The sequence below is a fragment of the Ischnura elegans genome, chromosome 7 (assembly GCF_921293095.1).
Source record: "Ischnura elegans chromosome 7, ioIscEleg1.1, whole genome shotgun sequence".
NCBI lineage: Eukaryota > Metazoa > Arthropoda > Insecta > Odonata > Coenagrionidae > Ischnura > Ischnura elegans.
Window position 1 is genome coordinate 23731683 of NC_060252.1, and position 25264 is coordinate 23756946.

General features: G+C 40.7%; 1 protein-coding gene across 1 annotated transcript in view; it reads left to right on the top strand.

Moving 5' to 3' along the window:
* Positions 1–12536: 12536 nt before the first annotated feature.
* LOC124162036 (kynurenine/alpha-aminoadipate aminotransferase, mitochondrial-like) overlaps positions 12537–25264 on the top strand; it is a 357705-nt gene continuing 344977 nt past the window's right edge. Inside the window, exons 1-4 of the mRNA XM_046538366.1 lie at positions 12537–12826; positions 20148–20316; positions 23071–23254; positions 24425–24553. Of these exons, the coding sequence (XP_046394322.1) occupies positions 12742–12826; positions 20148–20316; positions 23071–23254; positions 24425–24553 (567 nt within the window). The 5' untranslated portion in view covers positions 12537–12741. The remainder of the gene's footprint in view (positions 12827–20147; positions 20317–23070; positions 23255–24424; positions 24554–25264) is intronic.

Here is a 25264-nt window from a genome sequence, read left to right on the forward strand (position 1 = left end):
GCGTTGCTCCATGAGTCCGTCAGTCAGCATCCGGGGGACTCAGCAAGCACACATCTTGCGATGACCCAACGTTTCTATTAAAGTTCTTTCAATTGTGCCGTGAGAAGCTTCAGAAATGCATTCAACAAATTCACGAACAGAGACCCTCCGATCTTTGAGCAGCTCACTGTTGATCTTCTGGACAATCAAAAACCGGCAGTCTTCCACTTCGTTCTTTATCGTGAACTTCCGTTCTGCCCTCAGCAAAAGCTCTGAAACATTTGCAGACGTGCTGAACGGGCATGCACTCTTCACCATAAAGTTCAGTCAGTTGCTGATGAATCTCCAATGGCGGTGACTTCCTTGCAAGGAGAAATTGGATTACTGTTCGATCCTCACACTTGGCGGCAACGGGGATCATCACTTTCATTGTTGATGGTTGCTAAGCCAATAATGAGCGACACAGTGAATCGCGGACTGGCGGACTCGAGAGTAGGGGAACCACTGCGCACGGCAATTTTGTGGGATTTACCCTAGAACCTTCGCTCAACATTGTAGCTCATTGGGAACCTTACTTTTGGTACAACCCTCGTATGATGGGTGAAGTAATCCTTGTCTTGTTGTGACAATTGTAAGTGAGGTGATTGACCCATGCCCAGACTGTTACATTCATCTGATAAGAGGAAAATCTTGGAATTGGAAATGGAGTAGAGATGATTCTTCTTCTGTTCCTTGTTGATTTCAACCTCGTTAATTTCAGCTGATGTCTGACATGGCCAATGTTCCTTACTCAATCTTAACCATTGAGGTCCTTCCCACCTCTTTGATTCCACCAATTTTGCTGGAGTACACCCTCGTGAAGGCAGATCTGCTGGGTTGTCTTCTCCAGGCACATGATTCCATTGGCTGGTAGTGGTGGTGTCGAGAATTTCCTTGATACGGTTCAACACAGTCTTCTCCCACTCGTTACCTCTTTTGATCCAAACCAGAACTGTAGATGAATCACTCCAATACTGAAAAGGGATGTCCCAATACTTCCTTCACCGGTCTTGCCACCCTGGCTCCCAAAAATGCTGCTAGCCTGTTGATTTCGACTTCTCCTTTGTATTCAGATTGGAGGTAGATAATAGTGGCGTATGCTTGTCCACTTGCATTGCAGAAAACGCAAATCTATTTCTTGAAACCGGGGAGAAGTTGACAGTAGCGTGTAATCCTTATCGACTTGAGTAGGTGGAGAGTAGCATATCATGACCGGAAATTTTTCTCTATATCTTCACCGACAGCATCATCCCAGCCAACCTTTTCCTCTTTCCAAGGAAGGGCCACATTGTATCGCCTATTCATCTTGTCCTTCTGTATGGTCGACTTGTAATAAGAAATCGCTTTGGCATCTTCCTTTGCTGCTGACTTGACCGCCATGGGATCTGATATCCCAATTGTTTCGAGATTCCACAAATCCATGATGCTCGGATTGGTAGCCATCATGCTGCTGACTATGGTACAGGAGAAGTTACAACTAACGATCATTGGCACATCAGGAACTGGTTCTCCCAACGTCCAATCAAAGATTGTTTCTCTTGCAGTTAATATACTGCCCATTTTGAACCAATTCCCGGTTAGAATGGAATCCCAATAGTTATTGCGAGTATTTGGATTTCTTCATACCCGTCACCGACATCATTGATATGAATCTCCTCATTAGCTAGATGATCCATTGTCCATGGGGCACCGTGGGAAGATCTCCGCAGATCTTCTCCTGTTGTAGTTGCTCGAACGTTTTCTGTCTGTTGCTTTGAAGAGACTCCATTTGTATTTCAACTATCGGGTGCTTGACTGGGGTGGTAACTTGATCTCCAAACAACGCGTTCCTGAGCAATTCACTTCCAACTGTTTTTGCCTGAATTGGAGTTGGAGTATGTAGCTGTTTTGTATGTATGTAGCCTTTATGTAGCTGTTTTGATTACCAGTGTCTCCCATGAGCCTTACTATGGTCGAGCCTTTTTCTCCCACGACTCGGACTTGTATAGTGTTCAGTAGTACATCCTTGGCACAACGATTCAGATTGTTAGCTGTGAGGGGAACATCCTGTGGTGGTTTCTCCTTTTTTTCCAGTCTTTGACTCTTGTGATGAGTTGATTGAAGGGCAGAGAAGAGGATAGTGTGTTCCTTGGCTCACAATACACTTCACATGACTGCGACAGTCCCTGCTCTTATGCTTTCCCCGCAAACACGAGTAACATAGATTCTTTTCTCCCAATTTCTATTTTCTTTCATACAAAGTCATTGACTGAGCCTTGACGCAAGCCATAGTTTCATGTCCCCCATTACAGAATCCACAAGAATGCTGTCAAGAAGCGGGACCGACTACTAGACCTGCTGCTGTAGGAACATCATCTTCCTTCTTGGACTTCCAGTTTCCCTTTATTGTCCTTCCTCCTTTCGTAGATTGAGAGGCAGTAGGTTCAGTGGAGTGGAATCCTGCTTTAGCCAGGTCGGTCTGCTGGACACTTCGTACCTCCACTGTCATAAATTCCATTAACACCTTGGGTTGCTTGCCTTCAGTTTTGCTAAATGAGCTTCTATGCCAAGCACGAAGAATTTCATCACTAAGGCCTGACTCCACAAGCGGGAAGATAAACGTCTCTGGATCCCCTTTCCCTAACTCCAACGCTTCCATTGATCGTTGATGAGAACTTAGTTTTAAGTATTCATGGTGAAACAAAACCAAGTGCTATTCCACAAAAATTATTATTAGCTATCAACTAGTTTCGACGTTTATACCGTCATTATCAAGACTAACTTTGAGTTTGAAGTTGTAAAACGAAAGGGTCACTTCTTCCTTTCCACATGTATTCGTGGTGACCAAATTCAAGAACTCTCGAATGTAAACTTGTAACAACAAATCTTTCCTTCCGAAACGTTCTTTTAACCCTTAGGCTGCGGGAACATTTTTAAACGGTCTCCGTGGTGAGTTCGGGGAAAACGTTTTTCAACGTTTGACCAGATTTTCTTACCACTGGCGGCCTTTCCTTAAGATTTTATTGCCTTCCTTTTCGCGGTTGCTTGAACTCGGCCAAACCTAATGGTAGAGAACACAAAGGCGTCTTTCGAGGATTTGGCACCCTCACCATGGAGAGCGCTACAAGGATTATCCCTTCTTCGAGAGAGAGCTCCCTTCTCTCCGCAGCGCATTCATGATGAAAACAATTCCAACGAATCCTGGCATTTCCTTGGAATTTATTTATCTTGCTGTTGTCCATTAGCCGGGGAAACTTATTTGAACGCATAGGTCTCTCTTTCTAATACACTACAAGAGGTAGTAGTGTAGAGAACTGCCATCCAGAGGACTCTGTCCCGGATTATGAGGGTCCACTACCTGCTAGACACGCCCGGGGTCGACGGAAAAATATCTTCCCCGACGGAAAAATATCTTCTCATGTCCCGCAGACGGTGGCAGCAAAATTTTGACGCTCCCGCAGCTAAATGGTTAAGGCACTGATGACAGTTTTTCGGCTGGATAACTTTCCACCCACTCCTTTGCTTTTGTCCCTTTCTCCATAGCCTGTGATAGATACTTCACCTTATCTGAATCTGTGAGTGACTCGTCCTCATGAATCTTTTTCGGAAATGAGACCACCATCCAAGCTATGACTTCAACTTCCCGTCAAACTTCTGGAGCTCAATCTTGGGGTGTTTGAAGCTTCTTTTGCTAATTGATCCTGCGTTACTGATGTTGTCCATTTCCGTTAAGCTCGTTGCTGAAGGCTGAATGAGATAGATTATCCTCTCACACTTCCGTTGAACTATGGTGAATCGTCTTCGCACATTCATTGTTGCTTTTATTTCATTAGCCATCTCTTCGGATGCCTCTGATTCCACTAATTTCTTACGGATGGTATGGCATATCTCCTCCCATTCCCTCACAGCGTCGTTCCTCAGGGTGAGCTCGGCTTCCAAGGCAAGATGATCAGGTTCTTCGTCCTTGAGGGTAAGAAGCTTCTCGTTGTCGGTCGCCGTGGTAAGCTGTATCATCAACGAGTTCCTTCCTATAATAAGCTGCTCCATTTTCTCGCAACTGCGCACTCTTGCAACCGGAATACTTAATTATACTGCGCACGATAATAATCCGCTGATCTCTGGAATGACGCTGCTGTCCACTCCGCTTCAGATGTGGAATTTTAACATGGTGAATGACACTCAAACTGGTGCGTGACCCTTACGTTTAGCGTCTTCTCCGTCTGAAGATTCTCCGTGCTCTGGCTGCACACTTGGACGTTGACGATTGCCCACTTACGGTGCTTATCACGAAATAATGCTCTGCAAACTTATCTCGGTGGAACCACCAAAAAATGTAAAATCCACTCTACCTACCCGAAAGAGGGATTTATAGTATCAACCGATTGATTCAGAGCCCTAACACAGAGTGCTAACATTCCATTTTTATTATTATTAGCAAGATTAAGTAAACAAATATTATCTCCTTGACTTTGCATAACAACGACAATAACAAGTTCTTGAACTTTAATAATTTCAAGTTATGAGGAAGACTCATTAATAAGATAATATGAGACTTAACTAATGAGGGTAGAGCCGTATAAGCGTGTGAACTTTTTTTGATAATTTTGAAGAAAATATTTACGCGGAATTTTGAACTAAAAATTTGTGAGCGCGAATTTTCAGCTAAATTTACACCGCACGTATGGCGCGCGGAGATAAGGACGTATTCACTTGTACTATTAATCTTTTGATCCTTAGAATTTTTATCACACTTTGGAATGGGTGAGAAATCGATATTTATTGAACTAAAGGAAGTCTGGCCACGCTGCAATTCATAATTGCCGAACAGTCAAAACGATCTCTAATTTTTAATGCCGTTTTCCTTTCATTTTCTAAATGGATCAGTTCCCGACGGAATCTCAAATCGCCTGTTGAAGAACTTGCCCAAACCTTTAATTCAAATTCTTGCAGAATTCTACAATTTTCTTTTGTCAATCTCATATTTCCCTACTTCATGGAAGCACGCTAAAGTCATCATGCTTCCCAAACCAAACAAGCCACCAACACAAACGTCATCATATCGCCCAATTAGCCTGCTTAATACTCTGGGAAAATTATTTGAAGCCATTATTCATTACCGTTTAAAAGTCATTCTCCACGACGAGAAAATTATTCGCCCGGAACAGACTGGTTTTTGTCCCAAGACTTCAACGGTCCATCAAATTCTCCGCCTCACAGAGAACATCACCGCTGGATTCAATGCAAGGCTTGTTTCGCATGCAGTTTTCATCGATTTGGAAGCAGCTTTCGATCGAGTCTGGACCCTGGGCCTTGTTCACAAACTCTCCTTTCTCCCGATACCAGCCTACCTTCTTAAAATCATCCAATCCTTTACCTTCGGCCGTTCCTTCTTTGTCCAAGTAAATACCGCAGCATCAATATTCCTTCCTATCACCTCCGGCGTCCCACAAGGCGCAATCCTTTCTCCGACTCTATTTAACCTTTACGTAAACGATACCCCTACCTCCCCCTATACCAGCCTATTTTTGTATGCAGACGATACCACAATCCTTGCCCAGGGTTCAGACCCGGAGAAGACTGCAGATTTAATCCAAGACCACCGGGACGAGTACGAAAACTGGGCCACCGATTGGAAACTTTCCGTCAATGCCACCAAGTGCGAACATGTGTGTTTTTCCAGACGCCCAAAAGCCGGCGATGGCCCGCAACTCTTCTACGGAAATAAAAGAATCCCAAAACGCCTGTCTGCCCGATACTTGGGAGTTGAAATGGACAAACGACTAACTTGGGCGATCCACATCCAAAATAGTATCAAGAAAGCCATCGGAGTAAATGCATCCCTGTTTCTGCTAATGCGCTCCAAATCGCCGCTGCCCACGAAGACAAAATTACTCCTGTATAATGCTACGATAAAACCATTATTAAGCTACGCATCACCGGTTTGGCTGCATGCAGCGGCAACTCACTTGAAGAAAATACAAACCACAGAAAATAAAATCATCAGAAAAATCATTGGCGCGCCTTGGTTTATCCGGAACCAAAACATCAGAAAGGATCTCAAAATTACTCCTATTCTAGCGAAACTAAAATCTGCTCTAGAAAGAATTGCCCTTACATTGGATAAAACAAATAATGCACTGTTAAAAAATCTTTGGGACTACGAACCTCCGCTGAAACCAAAACACCGCCTCCCCGAATGTGCCCTCAACCCTTCCCATATCCCTATCCCCTAATTCCCTGTCCAGTATTATTATGCCATGACTCTTTTAATCTGTAAAACGTGATCAACTAATCTGCCTGCAACATTACTAAACGAAACGCCCAGGAGACAGCTGCAAAGCTGGGAACTGCGGAAAACAACAACGAGAAATATACTTGGACTTGGACTGAATGGATCAGTTGTAGTCATTATGAGGACGATCTTTTTAACCGAATTCAATTTATATAAACTATCTTTGCCGAAAGCCATGGCGTGTGGGAATGCAAGCATATGAAATGCAAAATTTCCTAGCGTCAACCACTTAAAAGCGATCGAATAGGGATTAAATCACATGAAAATCTGAAAAAATAAAATCAAGATCATTTCCGTCGAAACTGCATTGCCTAATTGACGTCTTTCCCTGATGTATTGGATGACGATATATTGGGAAGGAAGAAAGTAACGGAATGATAGAACAGAAATGAAATTTATGTTTTAAACATGATATTAGGTAAGAAAAAAATGGCATATAAAATATCGAATTTAAAGTTCAAATGATAAACTCTCTTTTCAGAGGGCAGAAAGGAGAAATAGGAAATTGTGGTTGTCAGATATCATTATATTAACTCCATTGAGGTGAAGAATTGGAAGAGTCATGACAGAAGTGTAGATTCTTGTTTGATACTCAATTTCCATACACATTAACCCGTTAGTGCATAGCATCTGATATATCGGATGTGCGTATTTTTTTTTCCCTGGGCACCAGTTGACATCCACTACGTTGTGACACTATATTAAGTCAAATGGACATTTGTCTTCACTGCTGCGCTAATGTTTTAGTTGTCTCCTTGAATTTATCGTGCTAAGAAGCATTTATGTGAGGCATGGCATTGAAAGAATTTTCAGTCATCCACACGGGGTTATTTAATGATTTTTTTATTGAAGTATTTTACTCAATATGATGGTAATTTCTATCTCATTTTTGTTCTAAATTTCAATCTTTTTATTTACTATTTATTCAAGTTTTTCTGTACTGTTTTTTGTGTGTTATCAACACTGTAAACTGACCGTCCGATATATTGGACGCCATGCACGGGGGTCAGTTCTGGCAACTTATGATCTGTTCAGACACTAATAAAGGGGGATAACCCCCTCCCCCCCCCCCCAGAGCTCAGAGAAATATTAAGTTTAATAAATTTTACGTAATTGAATTGATATTACTAATAGAATAGTGCACTGACTGATAAAATATCCCTTAGAAAGCCGTAAAACTCACCATTTTGAACCATTTTTCTTAAAATTCCGCAATTTATTAATCTCGCACCTACCGCTTATCCTGGTGGGTATTCCATACCCCCACACACCCAAGTATTAGTTGCACCTAAACCCTCCCCCAGCCTTAATTCCTAACTGCGCCCCTGCAACTCCAAGGGGCAAAAATGATTATTCGTTCTAATTCCCATGCACAATACATGAGTACAGGAGTACTTACCATAGCTATTGTCACATGGTGTAACTGAGTACAAGTTCACGCGTGAGTACTTCCGTTGCTATAATATGTATATTAATCGCAAAAAATCCCAGACGGCACAGAACCCTCAGTATCTAATTCGTATGTACATATTACCCATTGACTAAGGGGATACATACTATGCCGCTCCGTCGCTTTTCGTCAATGGATATTTTCCGTTCGCGGCCTGTCGACGAAGCGCGTACGCAGCATGTGAATGTCCGCTACTAAGCACGTACGATTGGATACGAAGCGCGCAGGAACACGGCACTCAGGCTAATCTCAATCGATTAGGTCGAAATTAGATATATCGTAACTCGCACGATCGAAAAATGTATCGAACGCAACACAATCGATAGCTACCGACCGTAGCGAGAACCTTGATACGAATCATTATGAATTGTAAGTTCTCAATAGGTAAATAACACCATATCATGAATTCTAATTACCATGAAAGACTCACGACCGACAAAGTTTTTGTCGGTTGTGAGTTTTTCATGGTAATTAGAATTCATGATATAGTATTATTTACCCATTGAGAACTTACAAAACTTACTCGGCCACTTAAGTAACTCTGCGAAAAATGAGATTCTCACGGCTAATTCACGCACCCCCAGCATCCAGCATTGTTAAGTGGCTCGTACTTACTTGGAAACCTTGAGATGTTAATGAGAGTAAATTCTTATTAATTTTGACACTAAATAAGACATCACATAGCCCACGAGCATTAAAAAGCTTACCCTAAAGCCTGACGAAATAAAATTTTTAAATAAAAATTGCCGATGAAACAGGATTGCTGACACATCTGCTATTAGTATGAACGAATTCATCAAAATGCAAGCAAAAATTAACGTATAGTTCAGTCTCAGCTACTAAAACTTACCCATATCAGGCGCTAAAGTATTTGAAAAATTATTTGGTATGAGTAAAAGTCCCTAGGTCACTGCAGTAAATGTATCAACCTATTAAAAATATGAAAGTCCTGCCAAATCACCAGCATAAACACTTGTAAAATAAAACATATTATCTCTTAGATCACACCTCCGATTTTATACTTACTTTGCATGAAGTCACCACCGCAAGAAATTTTAAAGAGGCAGGAAAGAAAAAACCCACAGAAATACAATACATATATAATGTATTTTCTATTGTCAACCACTATAATATTTCCAATTTTCTCTTCTATCCCACATCTAATTTAGCAAAACAATTACTCTTATTCTCTTTCGAATAGAAAATTATTTAAAAGAGGACTGGTCGATACATACAAACTATCGTCAATACTTTCTCCGATGAACGTCCACTATCACTGCACCAACTTGCACAAATCAAATCCACATCCACAAACATGTCACTTCTGCCACAATGTCTGTCTTCTTGGCGACAGGTAACAGTGAAGCAATGGTACCTTCCTCCAATCTGGGCACCTTCAATTCAGCAAGAATTTTCTCCTCGTCTTCTCGTCCAAGGCCACAGATTATTTTCTGATATCACAAGGTGCGATGTGAAGCTCACACACCTAAAATTAATAAATAATAAAATACCATGTAACTTATTAGGTCAAATCATTTCCAATTTTTGGTATTTCTGCATGAGAAATCAAATTACTATAGGCTCGTAAATATAGTAAATATTTGTATGCCTGATATTATTATTGTTTTAAACTATAGCATAAGATAATTTGAAATGATGAAAGCCGACGTGTAATACACCATAGGGCAAGCTAAGAAGCAATATTCGATCCTATAAACTTGGCAGCTTATTCCTAGTTTCTCCTTTAACCACACGTTTATCGAATGAATTAATACAAAAAAGACAACTAAAATGCAAGAATTTTCAAAAGAATTGCTGCTACAATATTTTGAATCACCAATTTTAGTACTGAATAGTACTATAGTACTTCAGTACTGAATAGTTCGGGATGTTGATGCATCAACATCCCGAAGCCACTTCTAACTTAAAATTACATCCAAATAATTACAGCGAGAAAGAGTACATACCTCACAGTTTTTCGTAGGGGTGAAATGTTTTCTTCTTATCGCCCAAATGCACTTCTTCTTCAACTCAGGATCTTTTGGAAAGCTAAAAACTTGAGCCATGTCCCGGAGTTTCCATTACATCCCGACAACACACACACGGAAGGCATTTTTAACAAAAATATCTCACAAACACGTTTCTGAAGCCCAGGGAATGAAATTAAAGAATAAGGGAAACTTCACCATTACCAGACACTCTATTTTTCACAAACTTAACCACAAAAATCCCTGAAACGTGGTGAGACGTGACGTAAACCATGCCATCTCCAACGGCTTGTGAAGGCATGTGATCTTTCTAGGAGGATATGGCACGATGGCACCAGATGGCACCACCCGCGAAAGAAAATAGTCCCAGACCGAATACAGTTTTATCGATGAGATACAATTTTATCGATGCATATGAATTTGCCAGTCCTCTTGCATCTTTTTTCGTCATTAAAGGAAATAAAGAAACAAAACCTTCTAAGTAACTTCCTAAGCGCGATTTTTGTATCTTGATTGTCCACCCTCGTATTTAGGTACGAAAACTTCCTGTGCCGTCTGGGATGTGATAAACATGAAGATCTTATTGAATGCCTGACAATACCATTAACTTTGAAATTAAGGATACTATTTCTATCACCCTTACACTCTATATAGCCATTCGCAATAGCAATAAATCATATTTGTTTCTTTTTTAAGGTGAAAGGTGATGGTAGAGACGCAGTTACTGTAATACCACCACATAGGTATATATAATAGCGAAAGCGAAACCAACATTGTCTTCATGAATTGCGGTATCCGAGCTGATCACAGGACCATTAAAAACATATCAAGACGCCCATTATTTCAGCAATAACGCGTGGATTTTCTTGAAATCACCGTGGCCTAGAATGTAGAAATTCAAGAAATTTAAATTCATAACTCCTCGAACGTAAGACTGGCGAAGATAAGCCCCTTCATCACTGAGGCACTTGGTCTTAGGATCATCCCGAATTACGGACGTCACACTTTTTATTTTCACCTGAGGAGTCCACTCTACAACATGCTTTTTAGTTGGTTGTTTACGGTTGCACTTGCGCTGCGAGAGACTAATGAACCGTGAGACGCTTGTTATGTATGATTCAACACTTTCCCGGCGAATAGAATGAATAAACTACTCTCGGGTTTGCGCGCGGGTGAGAAAACCTGAGGCAGAACGGTTAGCGAGACGCAGGGGCGCAGCTAAGAATTAAGGCTTAGGAGGGTTTTAGGCGCAACTAATACTTAGGAGTGTGGGGTATTGCATACCCGACAGGGTAAGCAGGAGTTCCGCGGGCCCTCCTCCAGAAAAACTTGAAGAATGATGGTTCAAAATGGCGAGTTTTACGGCTTTCTGAGGGATATTTGATTAATCCTTACACTATGCTATAAGTAATACCGATCCAGTTAAGTAAAATGGATTGAACTTAAAAATTTCTCTGAGCTCTGAGGGGGGTTTTATGCCCCCCCCTCGCTGCGCCACTGGCGAGACGGAGCCCAAAACGTCGGCTGACTTAGATTTTCTTCTTATTATTATTTAAGTATTCTAATGATTAAGGTAGGTTTTCATGGAGTGCTTAAGGAGAATTCCGTGAGCCTCCCCTTACATCATGCACTAGCCCTCTTCTATTCACAATAAGACCTACTCCCTTTCATTCTATATAAGGAGACGCTATTGGTTCACCGCAAGGTTCTCTTGATTGCTCTTGAAAAAGATTTTGTTCTCGGATGACCATGATTTATGCCATAGAAACGCATCCTCTGTTTACTTGCCCGACCCGTAATATCTATTTATAATACAAGGAGGTTGCAATATACTGGAGGGGGCAGCACTGGTTTCGAGCGTGGAGCAAAGCGTGGCCGGAATGGGGGTGCTTGGGTAGGACAAGCCACGCCCACTTTGACCAAAACAATGACAATCCCTTAAGGGGGTCAATGCTTACTATTTGGGGAAATTTTTGGTCATAACTCGTTAACACATTACAATAACCTATGGAACGCACAATTTAAACCTTTTTTTATTGCTTCATTCGTAGCATTCGCGAGGTTATAACTCAAACATGTTTTCTCAGGGAAAAATTATTATCAATCATTACGGTTACGTTCTACAAACAGCTCGGCTGAAAATAACATTTTACGAGAGTAAAATAGTCATTTACCAGCACTTGTACCGGTATTTTATTTTATTATAGTCAACGGAAATCTAACAATTACAGTAATAGATAAAATATATTTCTTGATTGAAGCTTTCGCGGCTCATGATGATTAAAAATAACTCACATTCGGGTGTATGCCGCGTGTCGTAGTGGGCACTCGGGGCACGTCGGGGCAATCTCCACTACGACACGCGGCATTCACCCGAATGTGAGTTATTTTTAATCAGATAAAATATATTTTCTAGGATATCCCCACCAGTAAAGTGGCTAAAAGAAATAGAGTTTATACATTAATAGTAGTATCCCGAATTATGGGAAAAATCCTATGACAATCACCGGCGAAATACTGATGATTATGGTATCATTTTTCACTTGATGTAGCGCATTTTCAGAAGAAAACTTAGCCACCGCAAAATATCAGTCGGAGACTTAAGTCCAAAAATTGTCAAACCAAGATGGCGGACTTTTGACCACGCTAAAAACTCGGACACAGCGCCTCCAGATATTCACAACCTCCTTGGTATAATATCATAAGTTGACGTGCTCGGCGATAAGGCGCAAGAGCAATACGTGGCGTCAGGAGGTCTGAAATCATGAATGAGACGAATCGGGGAAGGCGTCACTTGTTATCAGCTGAGGAGCCGACGGGAGTAAACTTCTCATCTTCTTGCTGTGCCACTTCCTTTGCGAGTCTTCGTCGAAGCAGAAGCTCTCTTTGCAGCAAGTTGCCCGACCGCTGTCTGATTTTCGTGCAGTGCAAAATTGGCTGGCAATTTCGAACGCGTCTTTTTCCGGAAACATTGCGGCAGTTCTTCAACTTCTTTGTCCAATTAAGTAATAATCATGTCTTCCACTGGCGAAAGGGACTACGACAAGTACTTGAATGACCTAGGAAGAAGGAGAAAGCCAGCCTTGCTGAGAACCCTTGGTGAGTAGGTATAATATTTTCTACACGCTTTCCTGATGGTAGGATCTGACTATATTCGGACAATTTTTTGAAAAAAAAGAACCGGATTCATTTCTGAAAATTCGAATAAACATTTCTAAATGCATAATTTTTTTAGCCAAAAGCCTGGCAGATCACTGAAATTTGATTAAAAATAAAATTTCGGAAGTTTTTCAGCGAAATTCCCAAAATTTGAGCGAGGAAAAGTTAAATGTGAAGTTTTCTGAAACGTCAGAATGTGTTGGTTGTGGTTGTAGACACTTTTCATTGAAATGTCAGAAATTTGATTTTAAGGTTGAATCTACGTAGGTACAAGTAAAATGTCAGAATATAATACTCGTGTGGCCTAGCAACATTCAATAGCTAACCAAAATTTTGATGAGTATTTCAAGTTTCCTACGTAAAAGTGCGTAATTTTAAGTTTGAGTTTATGTGAAAAATGTATGACATCTTTATGATATTTGCCTGGCAAATTTATATCTCAGATACGTTAGAATAAATCAGAGAACTTAACCGAAGTTTGGGGCGATGAGGTATTGCTAAAAATAACTACCCTGACGGAAATCTGACAATTAAGTCATATCATCCTTCCAAGGTCTTTACTTGACTGTTGTTACGATTATCGCATTAAGGAAGTATATGGGTTACTTTGGAAAAGTTTTTTTTTTACACCTAACATTGGAATAATTATTTTCTTTTTTATTAATATGTGATTAGATGTTATCTACATCTACATACCAACTGTTCCTAGCCTCAAAGTAGAATCCAATAATCTCATTCCATTCAGGCGTATTTTCAATGTCTTGTCCATAAAATCGTATGTGTAAAATATTAGCCTTAAAACCGTATCTGAAATATCGTCCATAAAATCGTACGTCACATTATCAGTCTAAAAATCTGTATCTCGGCCAATAATCCGATTTTCGTTTTGTGAACACAATTCTCATTCTTGTTTCTGAATTATTATTTAATGAAAAAAAATTCGTGTTAAATCTCAATATTTTAACAGTTCACTGAAGATAGATTTCGCAAATGATGTTTGACTCGTTTTTCTGGCGCAGGCAAAATGTTGCAATAGAAGATTATGGGGTCGGACGGAAATGTCTGTAAAAAACGAATCAACCGAATCGGATGAAACTTGTGTATTTGTTTGTTCAGCATACTGCTAAACCCATTTCAAAAGGTAGCCCTATATGCGAGAAAAGTATCAATACGATGATATTTCAAATTCAGACCGCATTGCAATTTTTAGGGACGAAATTCCAGATACGATTATATGCTTCTAAATTTACACTCACGAGTTTCTGGACTATCAGTTCAAGATACGCCTGATTTTCGAGATTCTACTTTGCGGCTAGGAGCGGTCGATACTATCTCGCAAGTTGCCTTGATATGCGTGTAGCGAGGGGAGGGGACCCCAGCTATTAAAAAAAAAGAAATGCGCGTATGAAATCCCGTCTGGCATTTATTGAAGTCATTATTACATTTATTTTTATTGTTAAGGGAAGATACGAATTCTATTATCTATCCATTCGGCGAAATAAATATTATACTTCCTGTCGTACCTGGAAATACGGTGAGGCTCTGAGATAATGTTCTCCGTGTCGCCCTTACGGGTATCCAAATTATTTTATATAGAAGAGGGTGTAGGGAATAAATTTTGACTCTGGTGTGGGGTGTGATAACAACTGGAATATTCTGATCTGTTGTCACAGGAAGTGGTTTGTTGAACTACAATGGTTTTATTCTTTCAACACATGTTAACTAATTCGGTACATGCGAGAGTAGACATTGGGAAATAAGTGCAACGGGAACTTATTAAGTATACAAAGAAAGCAAAGACCGTTACAATTCAACCATATTTGCGATGTGTTTATGAAATCCGATTCAGTGGTCATCATCATCATTAGTCAACAATCCTAAGATTGGTTTGACGCAGCTCTCCATTTCTCTCTCCTATCCGCTAATCTCTTCATAGCTACATATTTATTCTCTTTTACATCCTTTATAACCTGTCCGATATAACTCATTCGGGGCCGTCCCTTGCCCTTTTTCCCTTCCACTTGTCCTTCAACGATTGTCTTCATCAGACCATCGTGCCTCAAAATGTGGCCAACTAAGTTGTCCCTTCTTCTGCTTAATGTTTCTAGGAGGCTTCTCTTTTCTCCTACTCTCCTTAGCACTTCATGGTTACTCACACGGTCAATCCATTTTATCTTCATCATTCTTCGGTAGCACCACATTTCGAATGCTTCCACTCTTGACTTCTCTGCTGCTGTCAACGTCCAAGCCTCGCTTCCATAGAGAAACATACTCTATATGTAGCATCTGATGAATTGTTTCCTCACTTCTATGCTGGTATTTTCAGCTGTAAGAAGATTCTTCTTTTTGTAGAAAGCCCTCTTCGCCTGCGCTATTCTACTGTGTATTTCTTTCTTGCTCCGTCCATCGCTGGTAATTCGGCTTCCCAGGTAAGAGAACTCGTTCACATCTTCAAGCTTATGCTTGGTCAAAGGAGGAAAAAAAATTCGTAAAAATACACTTTCACGAAAATAAAAAATTCTATTTCATATTTTAAACAATATAAGTGAAAATATTAAATAAAAATGCGCGCGCTCTGCCGTGGTTTTGCTGGTAAAATGCATTGAATTCAACCATGTTTCCTCGGGAAATATTCTCGAACTTGTAAGCAATAATATGAATTTCTTTGACCATCTAAACTTCCTACATGGTTTGCAGCACGGATTCCGGAATGGCAGATCATGCGAAACACAGCTCGCACTCTTTCTTCACGGCATTTCTCAAATATTGTGTTTTGAAAAGACAAGTGGACATATTATTTCTGGATTTTGAGAATTTGTCACAATAACTCACAAGAAAACTTTTATTTAAATAAAATTTTATATAATATGATGGAATTTCAAAGTAAGCGAGATCACAAATTTCACGTCAGATAGCAGGTTCGTCCGCAAACTAGGTATTTTACATTTGTCGGAATTAAATAACGTTTTTCCGACGAGTCAATTGTTCAAGAGTTTGGACAAAAACTTAACCTGAGAAAATGTGCGGCGGTATATTTCATGCATGGATCGTTCAAATATCCTCACATATACATTCGTTGTAGGTAATGTTATTATAAAAGCGAAAAATGCAGTGGAATATCAGGGAGTTAGGACCACTTCGATCCCATCGCGGGGAACACATAAAAAAATATCTTTGACAGAGCCGTGAAGAATCTAGAATTCGTCAAGCGTGTTGTGAGAATTGCGGGATTGTCGGATTAAAAAAGTAAAAGCGAGGTGCTTTTTCTCACGCGTCCGATCGCACCTTGAATATGCAGCGATTATGTAGTATCTGGTGCGGATAGACTAAGCCCGCGAGGTAAACAAAATTCGAAGGAAAGCTGCGCGAACCATAAAAACTGCTACGGGCATACAGAAAGCGTTGCTTAGATGTTAAACGAATTAGGCTGGGAGCTGTTAAGGCCGTTTTACACGGGGCACGTACAATCAGACGTGTGTACGAAGGCGTAGTCAAATAAAGCGGTTAATTGCTAGAACACATGCGAGAATGCGTGGACGTGAGATGGCAAAATGGCCCCTGTTCTAATTTCGTTCATGCATTCGCGCAATTCCACGACATTCTAGAAATTAATGCAGTTCTAACCTGCGCAATTCCGTGCCCCGTGTAAAACGGCCTTTAGAGACTCGTAGGCTGCGCGCTAGGCTTAGATTGCTTTACCAATTGGGAATAGATATCTTTCAGAGCGACACGGAGAACATAATATTAGAACCCCACTATGCTTACAAGTCCGACAGGAGCGATAAATTAAGAGAGATATTTTGCAGAACGGGTTGGTATGTGAATTAGATTTCAATTCGAATTTCCCCCAGCAATGGGCTTAAATAAACGCTCAGGGGAATTTTGTAAGCGCTTTACCTTTATTTTGTTAACGACTATTGTGCTAACACCCCCCGCCACACGCCTGTTGTGGTGGCTAGTTCACATGGATGGGCTTGAGCCTGGCTTCAATTACTCCCGTGCATAGCGACCGACATTCCATTGTTTTGAGTTCACGGGCGTAGACAGTGGAAAGATAAGGACGGAGCTGACCTTGGTGCGGTTGTGTAATGTCTCGTTGCGCTGCATTGGAACGATAAGTGTTGGTCGCTCGTAAAAATGATGCGATTTGCTTTATTTACGATCCAATCAATCAGCTGAGGAATGTAACAGTGTTTGCCCTGCCGTTCTCTTCCTACGCTCTCTTCTGCGTCCCACTTATTCCCTACATTGCCACGCTACACTGTTTACCCTTGATCTTGGTTGTCTCCGATTCTCATTGCTGGAGTGATCAGTCGGATATGAAGCGAAAAAAATGAAAGAGGAATATATTCTGTCATTTTCAAATTATTAATTAAATTATTGCGATATTCCTGGGCCTCATCCGACAGTTCTCCAACAGGAAGAAGAGCCGACTCGATGACATCTGCACCATGCATCAATACTTTGTGCACTGTGGGTGGCATGTAATATCATCCATAATGTCTAACAAAATTTTCCGCTGTATCCATACAGACCTTTATAAATTTTAGTGGATCATTCAAAAATCCCCAAGACAGTGATCTCAAAATTGTTGAGATTTGAAAGATTAATTCTTCTTCTACTCCTGAAAATTGATTGACTTCAGGCAACTTCGTTTTCCTCATTTTGGAGCGCGTAGTGACGTCAGTGAATTTGTTCACTTGGCCTACCCCTTCTTATAGCGGAGGTACCTGTTAAAAAAATGAGACTACTAGAACGATATCCCAGGGGACCCCATGTCACCATTAGAATACTAGGAAAATTCGAATCTGAGGTGCTTGGAAGGAAGGAAGATGTAGATGTAGATGAAGGTTGCGAAATACAACGTAAGGGAAATCAACAATTTTGTCCAACCAAGTGCCATTCCTCTCCAAAAAAGAGTTTAATCGCGAACTAGCTCGCTATCTTCTCTCGTAGGAATGAAAAATTTCATGTTCAAAAAATTAATAAGCTCAAGTTTTGCCTCCTCATCTCCGTGCAATCTGAAACAACTCTCCAGATATCCATTCAAATTCCTTTTTCGAGCATCCATGGTTTTCTCTTTTTTCTCCAGCATTTTTCCGTGCAGTTCTCGCCGCGTAAATGCCCATGCCATTTTTGACAGACAGCAATAAAAAACAAAGGTTTGCAAAAAGCTGCACAACAGTCTTCTTTCTAAAATGTTTAAACATCAAATAGAAGGGAAAATATGAAAAATTAGTGCGGTGCCTCGTCTCACATCAATTTTAAAAAACGGGAATTAGAAACGGAGTACACCTGCACAATAATCCTTATTTCTGTGGTTGTCAGGAATAAATCACTGAATAACAATTTTTTGTTATAACAACATTATAATTTCTTTGCGAGATCACTGAAAAATCACAAAACTGTAGTCAAAATAGGACTTCTCAATTAGTGATGGGTATGTGTTCACATCGACAAGAAAGGAGAAACTGAAGGGTATCAAAATGTTTCGAACGAAATTTGGATTTGTTAAAAAGAGGAGTAATCTTTACCCATAGAAATGTGGGTATTCCCCTGAATACCTTGTAGGGGTAGGGCTGGACATCGTAAAGAGAAATGTGTAATGTTTGGATTTTGTGCAAAAATGCACACTAGCGGCGGATATGCAATAAAACCCATCCAAAAGGAGGCGGGTAGAGGGTAAAGACCTCATCTATTAAGCTGGTGCAGCTTCACTTGCAGGTCAGACCGCCTCTAGGAAAGCAATAAACTCAAGTTGGGTGGTGCGCCAAGTTAAGATAGCAAAATGTCCCGACTACGGACCCCTTCCCACTTCCCTAAGGACCGGCCTTCCCTAAGAGATTTAAGAGATTCTTCTTAAGAGATTAAACACTTATCATTTAATGAAAGAAATAACTCCGCTTATGTTAGTGCTATGCGCTTTATCCCTTTGACGGTCACATAACAAAAATAAAGTATTGTTTTTCTCTCTGTGTACTAATTTTTCATGTGGAGAGAGAAATTAAATATCAATATTTAAAGGAGTGTATCTCACTCCATTATCCAATGCCTTTGCACTTTTTTTCTTGCCAAACTTTTGTATAAATACGTGATATTTTAATCTCTCTTACTTTAAAAACATGTTTTCTTTTTTTATCTAACGTTTTCTTACAATTATCTCTGCCCTATCATCTGTTTAAACTCTAAATCAACAACTTTGACATGGAAACAGAGAATCCAAATTAAACGCAGAAAACCTCATTTCTCTAGCTCATATCATAGGAGAGAAAGGACTTCATAGATGCAGAATGAGTGATTTACTGAAACGCTACAAAATTTCTAAATTTACATTCAATGATTTTCTTACATTTCTTTATAAATAACTCGGCTGCCCGAAAGCGAGATCATACGAAGTCTCCAAGTGCCAAGTTGCTTGTTTTTTTAATATTTGGTTTCCATTAGGTCAATTTTTTTAATCGATGCTAATATGGAATAATTACTCGGATATAATAATATGGGGACTCGATCTTAATCTGAGAAAGTGCATGTCGGAGCATTTTTTGCAGAGTTTGTTCAATTTCAATCATGCTTATGCTATGGATTAACATGAAGGCAACAAAGTGATGTACCTGGGAGTTACGATAACCTCGAACCTATCGTGGGGAACAGATATAAGGAATATTTGCGGCATAGCCCTGAAGAAATCAGGATACGTCAAGCGTATTGTGGGAAGATTTTCGGATGGGAAAGTGAAAGAAAGGTGCTATTTCTCACTCGTCCGTCCGAACCTTGAATATGCAGCGAGCGTATAGGATCCGGTGCAGAAAGACTTAATCCGCGAACTGGATGAAATACAAAGGAAGGCTGCGCGTTTCGTCAAAAACTGCTACGGGCGTACAAAGAGCGTTACCCACATGTTAAGGGAATCAGGCTGGGAGCTGCTGGAGACTCGGAGGCTGCGCGCTAGGCTTAAGATTGTTGAGCGACATGGAGAACATAATATTAGAGCCGCGATATATTTCCAGGCCCAACAGAAGCGATAAATTAAGAGGGATGTTTTGCCGAACTGTTAGATATGCGAATTCCTTTTCTCTCAAACCATAAAGGACTTTAATAAATGCCAATCGTAATTTCGTTAGAGCAGTTCTTTTTATGCGCAAATGGCTGGTGTCCTAACACCCCCTGCCACACGCCTTTTAGGCGGCTAGCGGGGTAGTATGTAGATGTAGAATTATATAAATTTTGCAAATGGTGAACGGGCGCATTGAATGTGTTTCAGATGACAAGTATGCGGTGGCCCCTCCGGACACGATGAAGATGGCTGGCGGGTACTGCAGCCCGAACATCTTCCCCTTCAAGAACATCTCCGTGGAACTGAAGGACGGGACTTCGTTCTCAATCGAGGGAGATGATCTCACGGAAGCTGTGCAGTACCAACCCACCGGAGGGTAAGCTCTTCGTAATCCGGGAATACAATAGCCGATGTTGGTATCGCAGCGAACAGGTGATCCGGTGTAAACGGCCATATGCATTATGTATTGACCACTGGTGTTTCATGAAATCAGGGGTATGAGCTCCACGCCTTTGACGTGTTGAAATGAGAAAATTCTTCAAAATCCGTGACGTGAGTGAATGTTACACCTTTTGAAGCATTTGCGTGCATCGAACTTTGAACATGTTGTTCGCTCTTGACTGATTTAAGTTGGTGTACCGGGACTTGCCAAGGTGATAACTTTACGTAGTCATTCGCAATGCATAATAGGGTGGTTTCCTATTATTTTTTTATTGCCTATATCGGAAGATTATTACTCCTGGAGTACGTATTTCACGCTTTTAGATTTTTAAATGACGATATCTATTTTTCGCGATTAAATGAAAAGTGAAAAATTTCAAGCGCGCGAAAACGCGACGGGTAAGGAAATCTCTCCGTGTGACGTATTTCTGGTTCCCCCTCCCGCCTTGTGAGGTGACCTTGATCGAGGCTCTGAGCGCTGATAGGACGCAGGATGCTAGAGGGTAGCTGAGTACCTTGCTGTCTGGTAGCGCTTGGCTTAAAAAAGGTTTATTAATACCTTATCAAACGAAGAAAACTTTCCGACCTTAGCCAGTTTTAATAGGTGATTATTAAGACATGTTTCCCTGAGCTCTGCGCCTCATGCATGCATTGGTAATCTCAGACGATGTATAACTCCTATCTTCTCCTATAGAAACTAGGTCCCTGTGACGTCACGTGGAGTGGCATCGCATGGGCGCCAATCTGGCCCTTTTCAAATGAGGATAAAAATGGACCATTGCCATTCGTCTAAACCGGTATTTCTAAAACGAAATAATTTGTATATTATGAATACAGTAATTGTGGGTAACAAATCGCAATCAATGCCTTTCGGTTTCTTTGATGAAGGAAACTACCCTATTGTGCGAAAATTTCACAGAGAAAAAATCATTCGCCTTGTCACCTGGTGTTCAAATTTCGGGCTTTGCTATCCGGCTTTGGGAAGTGCGCACATCTTGGACTGCTAGCGCGGAGGGCGACAACACTTTTAGAGGCCGATTTGAGGATCCTCTTTTGTGTTGATAACAATTCGACCAGACCCCACGGTTTCGTGCTAATTTCTCTCTGTTCCACGCTAATTTTTTTCTATTGATGTACTGGATTTTTGGAATGTCACGCTAAGTGTTCTGCACGGATAATTAAGGTCTGTTCACTTTATCTTTGCGGGTGAGCTGGTTTGGCTTAACCGAGTTGGGGTGAGAGGAGGGAAAGTTTATCTTCACGTGACTTTCCCTCTGCCAATCAGCAGACAGTAGGCGTGGCCTAGTACTTCGGAACTTCAGTCGCTCTCAGACCTCCGTCGTGTCAACTTTGTGAATCTGCTAGCCGTGTTGCTAAATCTCGCGAGCTCTCTTGGTGCTCTTCGATTCTTCCATTTAAATCCAACTTATTATAACTTACTGTTCCTTATTCTTCCACTTCAATCCTTTTCCATCTCTTTTCCAGAAAATTTTTATTCATCTTTTGCATTCCCATCAGCACCGACTCCCTCCCTCCACCTATTCCCTCTCAGTACTTTTCCGATCCCTTTCTTACCAAACCCTAACCCTTTTCCTCAACTCAGTATTTACTTTTGGGTATTACAACCTATATAGTTTTGGATACCTTGGGTGTTTATTGAAGGCGCTATGGAGGAAGAAGTCAACATGCTGCTTCGCAGTAGCGCGAAGAGCGTTGTGTTTAATGTTCTTCGTTATTTTCAACGGGGAAAGGAATTGGGCTGCCTGTGTCCGTCCGTCACGCAGAACAGCTGCAAGATAAAGATCTGAAAAAAGAAATTGCTAGGGACGCTATTATGGAGCCGATAATTATACAAATGGAAAGTGACTCAGAAAATGAAGACACTGAATGGAGGGAAGAAGAGGAGGTTGATTTATTATCCACACCACTCCAGCAATAAGTTACAAAATAAATTATTTAATAAAATACCCGTCGCGCTACTTTTTTCCATTCTTTTTGCATCCTCATCCTCGCGAAGTCCCTTGCACTCCCCGTTTATAAGAATGTTACGCCTATGTATGCCTTTCACCAGCGGTAATCGCTAATTTTTTTAAATGAATAAACCGTCCTAAAGAATGGGTGTGAACAGGGATGCCGACTTACAAAATATATTGGGGGGGCGGCGCCAAACCGGGGATCTTGCCCCGGGAAATTTTATAAGTAGTGACTTTTAAGTTTTTAAGCATTTTAGAAAGGCCGTTTTACACGGTACAATTGCGCAATCTGATGTACGTGCGAAGGCGCAATCAAAATTGCGTCGTGTAAAGCGGTGGATTACTAGAACACATGCGAGAATGCGTGGATGCGAGACGGCAAAATAGCCCCTGTTCTAATTTCGTTCATGCATTCGCGCAATTCCACGCCATTTTAGAAATTAATGCAGCTCTAACCTGCGCAATTCCGTGCCCCGTGTTAAACGGTCTGAAGAGTCATATGATCAACATTAGAACCCTGATAACTCGAATCTCGATATCTGGATACTCTGGGGAAAATCGACAAGCCTGACACATATTTTCCTCACACCCATAACGAATTTTTGAGGGGGCTCGGGCCCCCCCAGGCCCCACGGAGTCGGCGCCACTGGGTGTGAAGTTGAATGGCTTGAGTCCTTCACCTAATACTCTCTGTTTTCGGCACCTTATACTTACAGGTTTCCACCGCTGAGGAAGCAATTGAAGGAAATCATAGATCACTTCAACAAACCACCGTACGACGCGGAGACCATTATCGTCAGCGGACACCAAGATGGCATCTGCAAGGTGTTCGAAATGATGTTGGAGCGCGGGAGACCCCTTTTCCTGGCCGACCCCTCCTACGCCTCTGGCATCGACATGGTAACCACATATCGATGGCTATCTTCTAACAACACCTACCTCAAAATTTGGCCGGTCTGAGTCAATACTGCTGATAAACAATAAAATTCAAGCAAAAAACAACTCTTTGCTTGCAAATGCATGCTTCTTTTTTCAGTTTGATGTATTTTATGGTTTTAATTTCAATTAAAATTATTCACAATCAAAGAAATAAATCGTTTTTTTGCTCTCCTGAAAAGTTGCTATTTTCGAGATACGTGTTGTTAGAACTTAGTCATCGACATATAGCCTTACTTTTGCTTTACAGTAAACAATCACATTTTATTGATGCATATAAGTTTTTAGGAGAGAACTAGTCGTTTGGGTTTCCCATGTCCATTCTACCAGTCAGATACATATGGGGGACAGCCCCCCCCCCTCTTGCGGGGTCGTTCGCATTGCCTAACACTGCAGAACCGCAATTGTAACTTTTTTTATCATAAGATGGCATTGCCTTGTACATCTACGGAAATTCTTGGAAGTTTCCTTCTTCATAGGAAATTTTTTCCTTTATGTTGAAACATCAAAACCAAACCATTGTCACAATATTGAGCAGGGGGATCAATTTACTATTTTGGTAGTGCCTTATAGGAAAACGGGCGCAACAGTACTTTAGGACATCAGAAAGAGAATTGTGTCTTCTTTTCCACTGCAAACCTGATTATCATCTTCAGCTTACCTCGCCTTTGTCTTTCCCATAATCATTGGAATTTTTTCAGTAATCTCTCTTTCGCTGTAACGGTCATGGATAATTTTTCTGATGAAATTGATTATTAGATAAGATATGGCGGTTTTGTTGTCGGCAAATCGCGGCATGCTAATTTTTTCCTCGCGGCTGAGCTTAAAGCCTCCGGGTTGCGGATTGTGGGTCGACCTCTAGATATAGAGGTTAGCTGCGAGATAAGCGAGCTCAGTCGTCGATTAAGCAGTCAGACAATAGAACTGATTACTATCAGGTAAATAAAAATACAGCTATCGTACAAATGGTTCAACTTTATTCACTAAATAATGTTGGACTACAAATTTTACAAATCTTAACAAATTTTAGGGTTGATATGCAATAGAAACTTTTGCGCTTTTTACCTGTGCCTCTTTTTATACTTTTCAAATGAATAAATGAATTCTCAATATCAAACATTGTTGACATTTCAGATGCGCCCATATGTTCCTGACTACCGTCCCATTGCTGAAGATGCAGACGGCATTATTCCTGAGTTGCTGCACAAAGAACTGGAAAAGGTTCGCATCGCTAGCGGTGGGGACTACAACAAAATGGGAAATGTGAGTATTGCACAATCTCTGAAGAATATGTAAGTGTCATTTGAGATCGTTGTCCTTCGTCATCATGGGAAATCGAATTCAAGATAACGTGATAGTGGGTGCTTTCGGAATCGCCCTGAGCCAACATCCTGTCCTCGTGATGGGCCTCGTGTGGTTCATTGCATTGCTATCAACAATATTTTGAGCGATTACATTCCTCAATGAGCCGCTCTTTATGAGCGAATGAACTGGAACTCGCATGACGTCACCGAATCATTAGAAAAGGATGGCAACTTTCGCGCATTTATATTTTAAATTTACTCAATTAATTTAAAATTCCGTGAGAATGGTACATTTATTCGTCAACTTATCTTTTTAATCCATGTATTCCGTATAATTTCAAAGAATTACGATTACGTTTTCTTTCATTTCATTTCGCTCGGAGTGGAAACTCTTCCCGTAATATTTTCCCGCCAGTTCGTGTAAACGAAATGTTTTGAGAAGAAGACAGCTGAATATAATACAAACTGTATTGTAACCGGTTGTGTGAAGAAATTTAAGCATTTTTTGGGAATACCCAATAACTATTGAATATGCAAATAAATTTTGTAATCTTGCATAGAAGTACTATAGAGATTTAAAGTTGTTGGAAACTTTTGCCTTCGCATGAATGTCTCAGTATTTTTTGTTATTAAGTGTAATATTTATGACCACCTGGTGTGTATGTGGGGC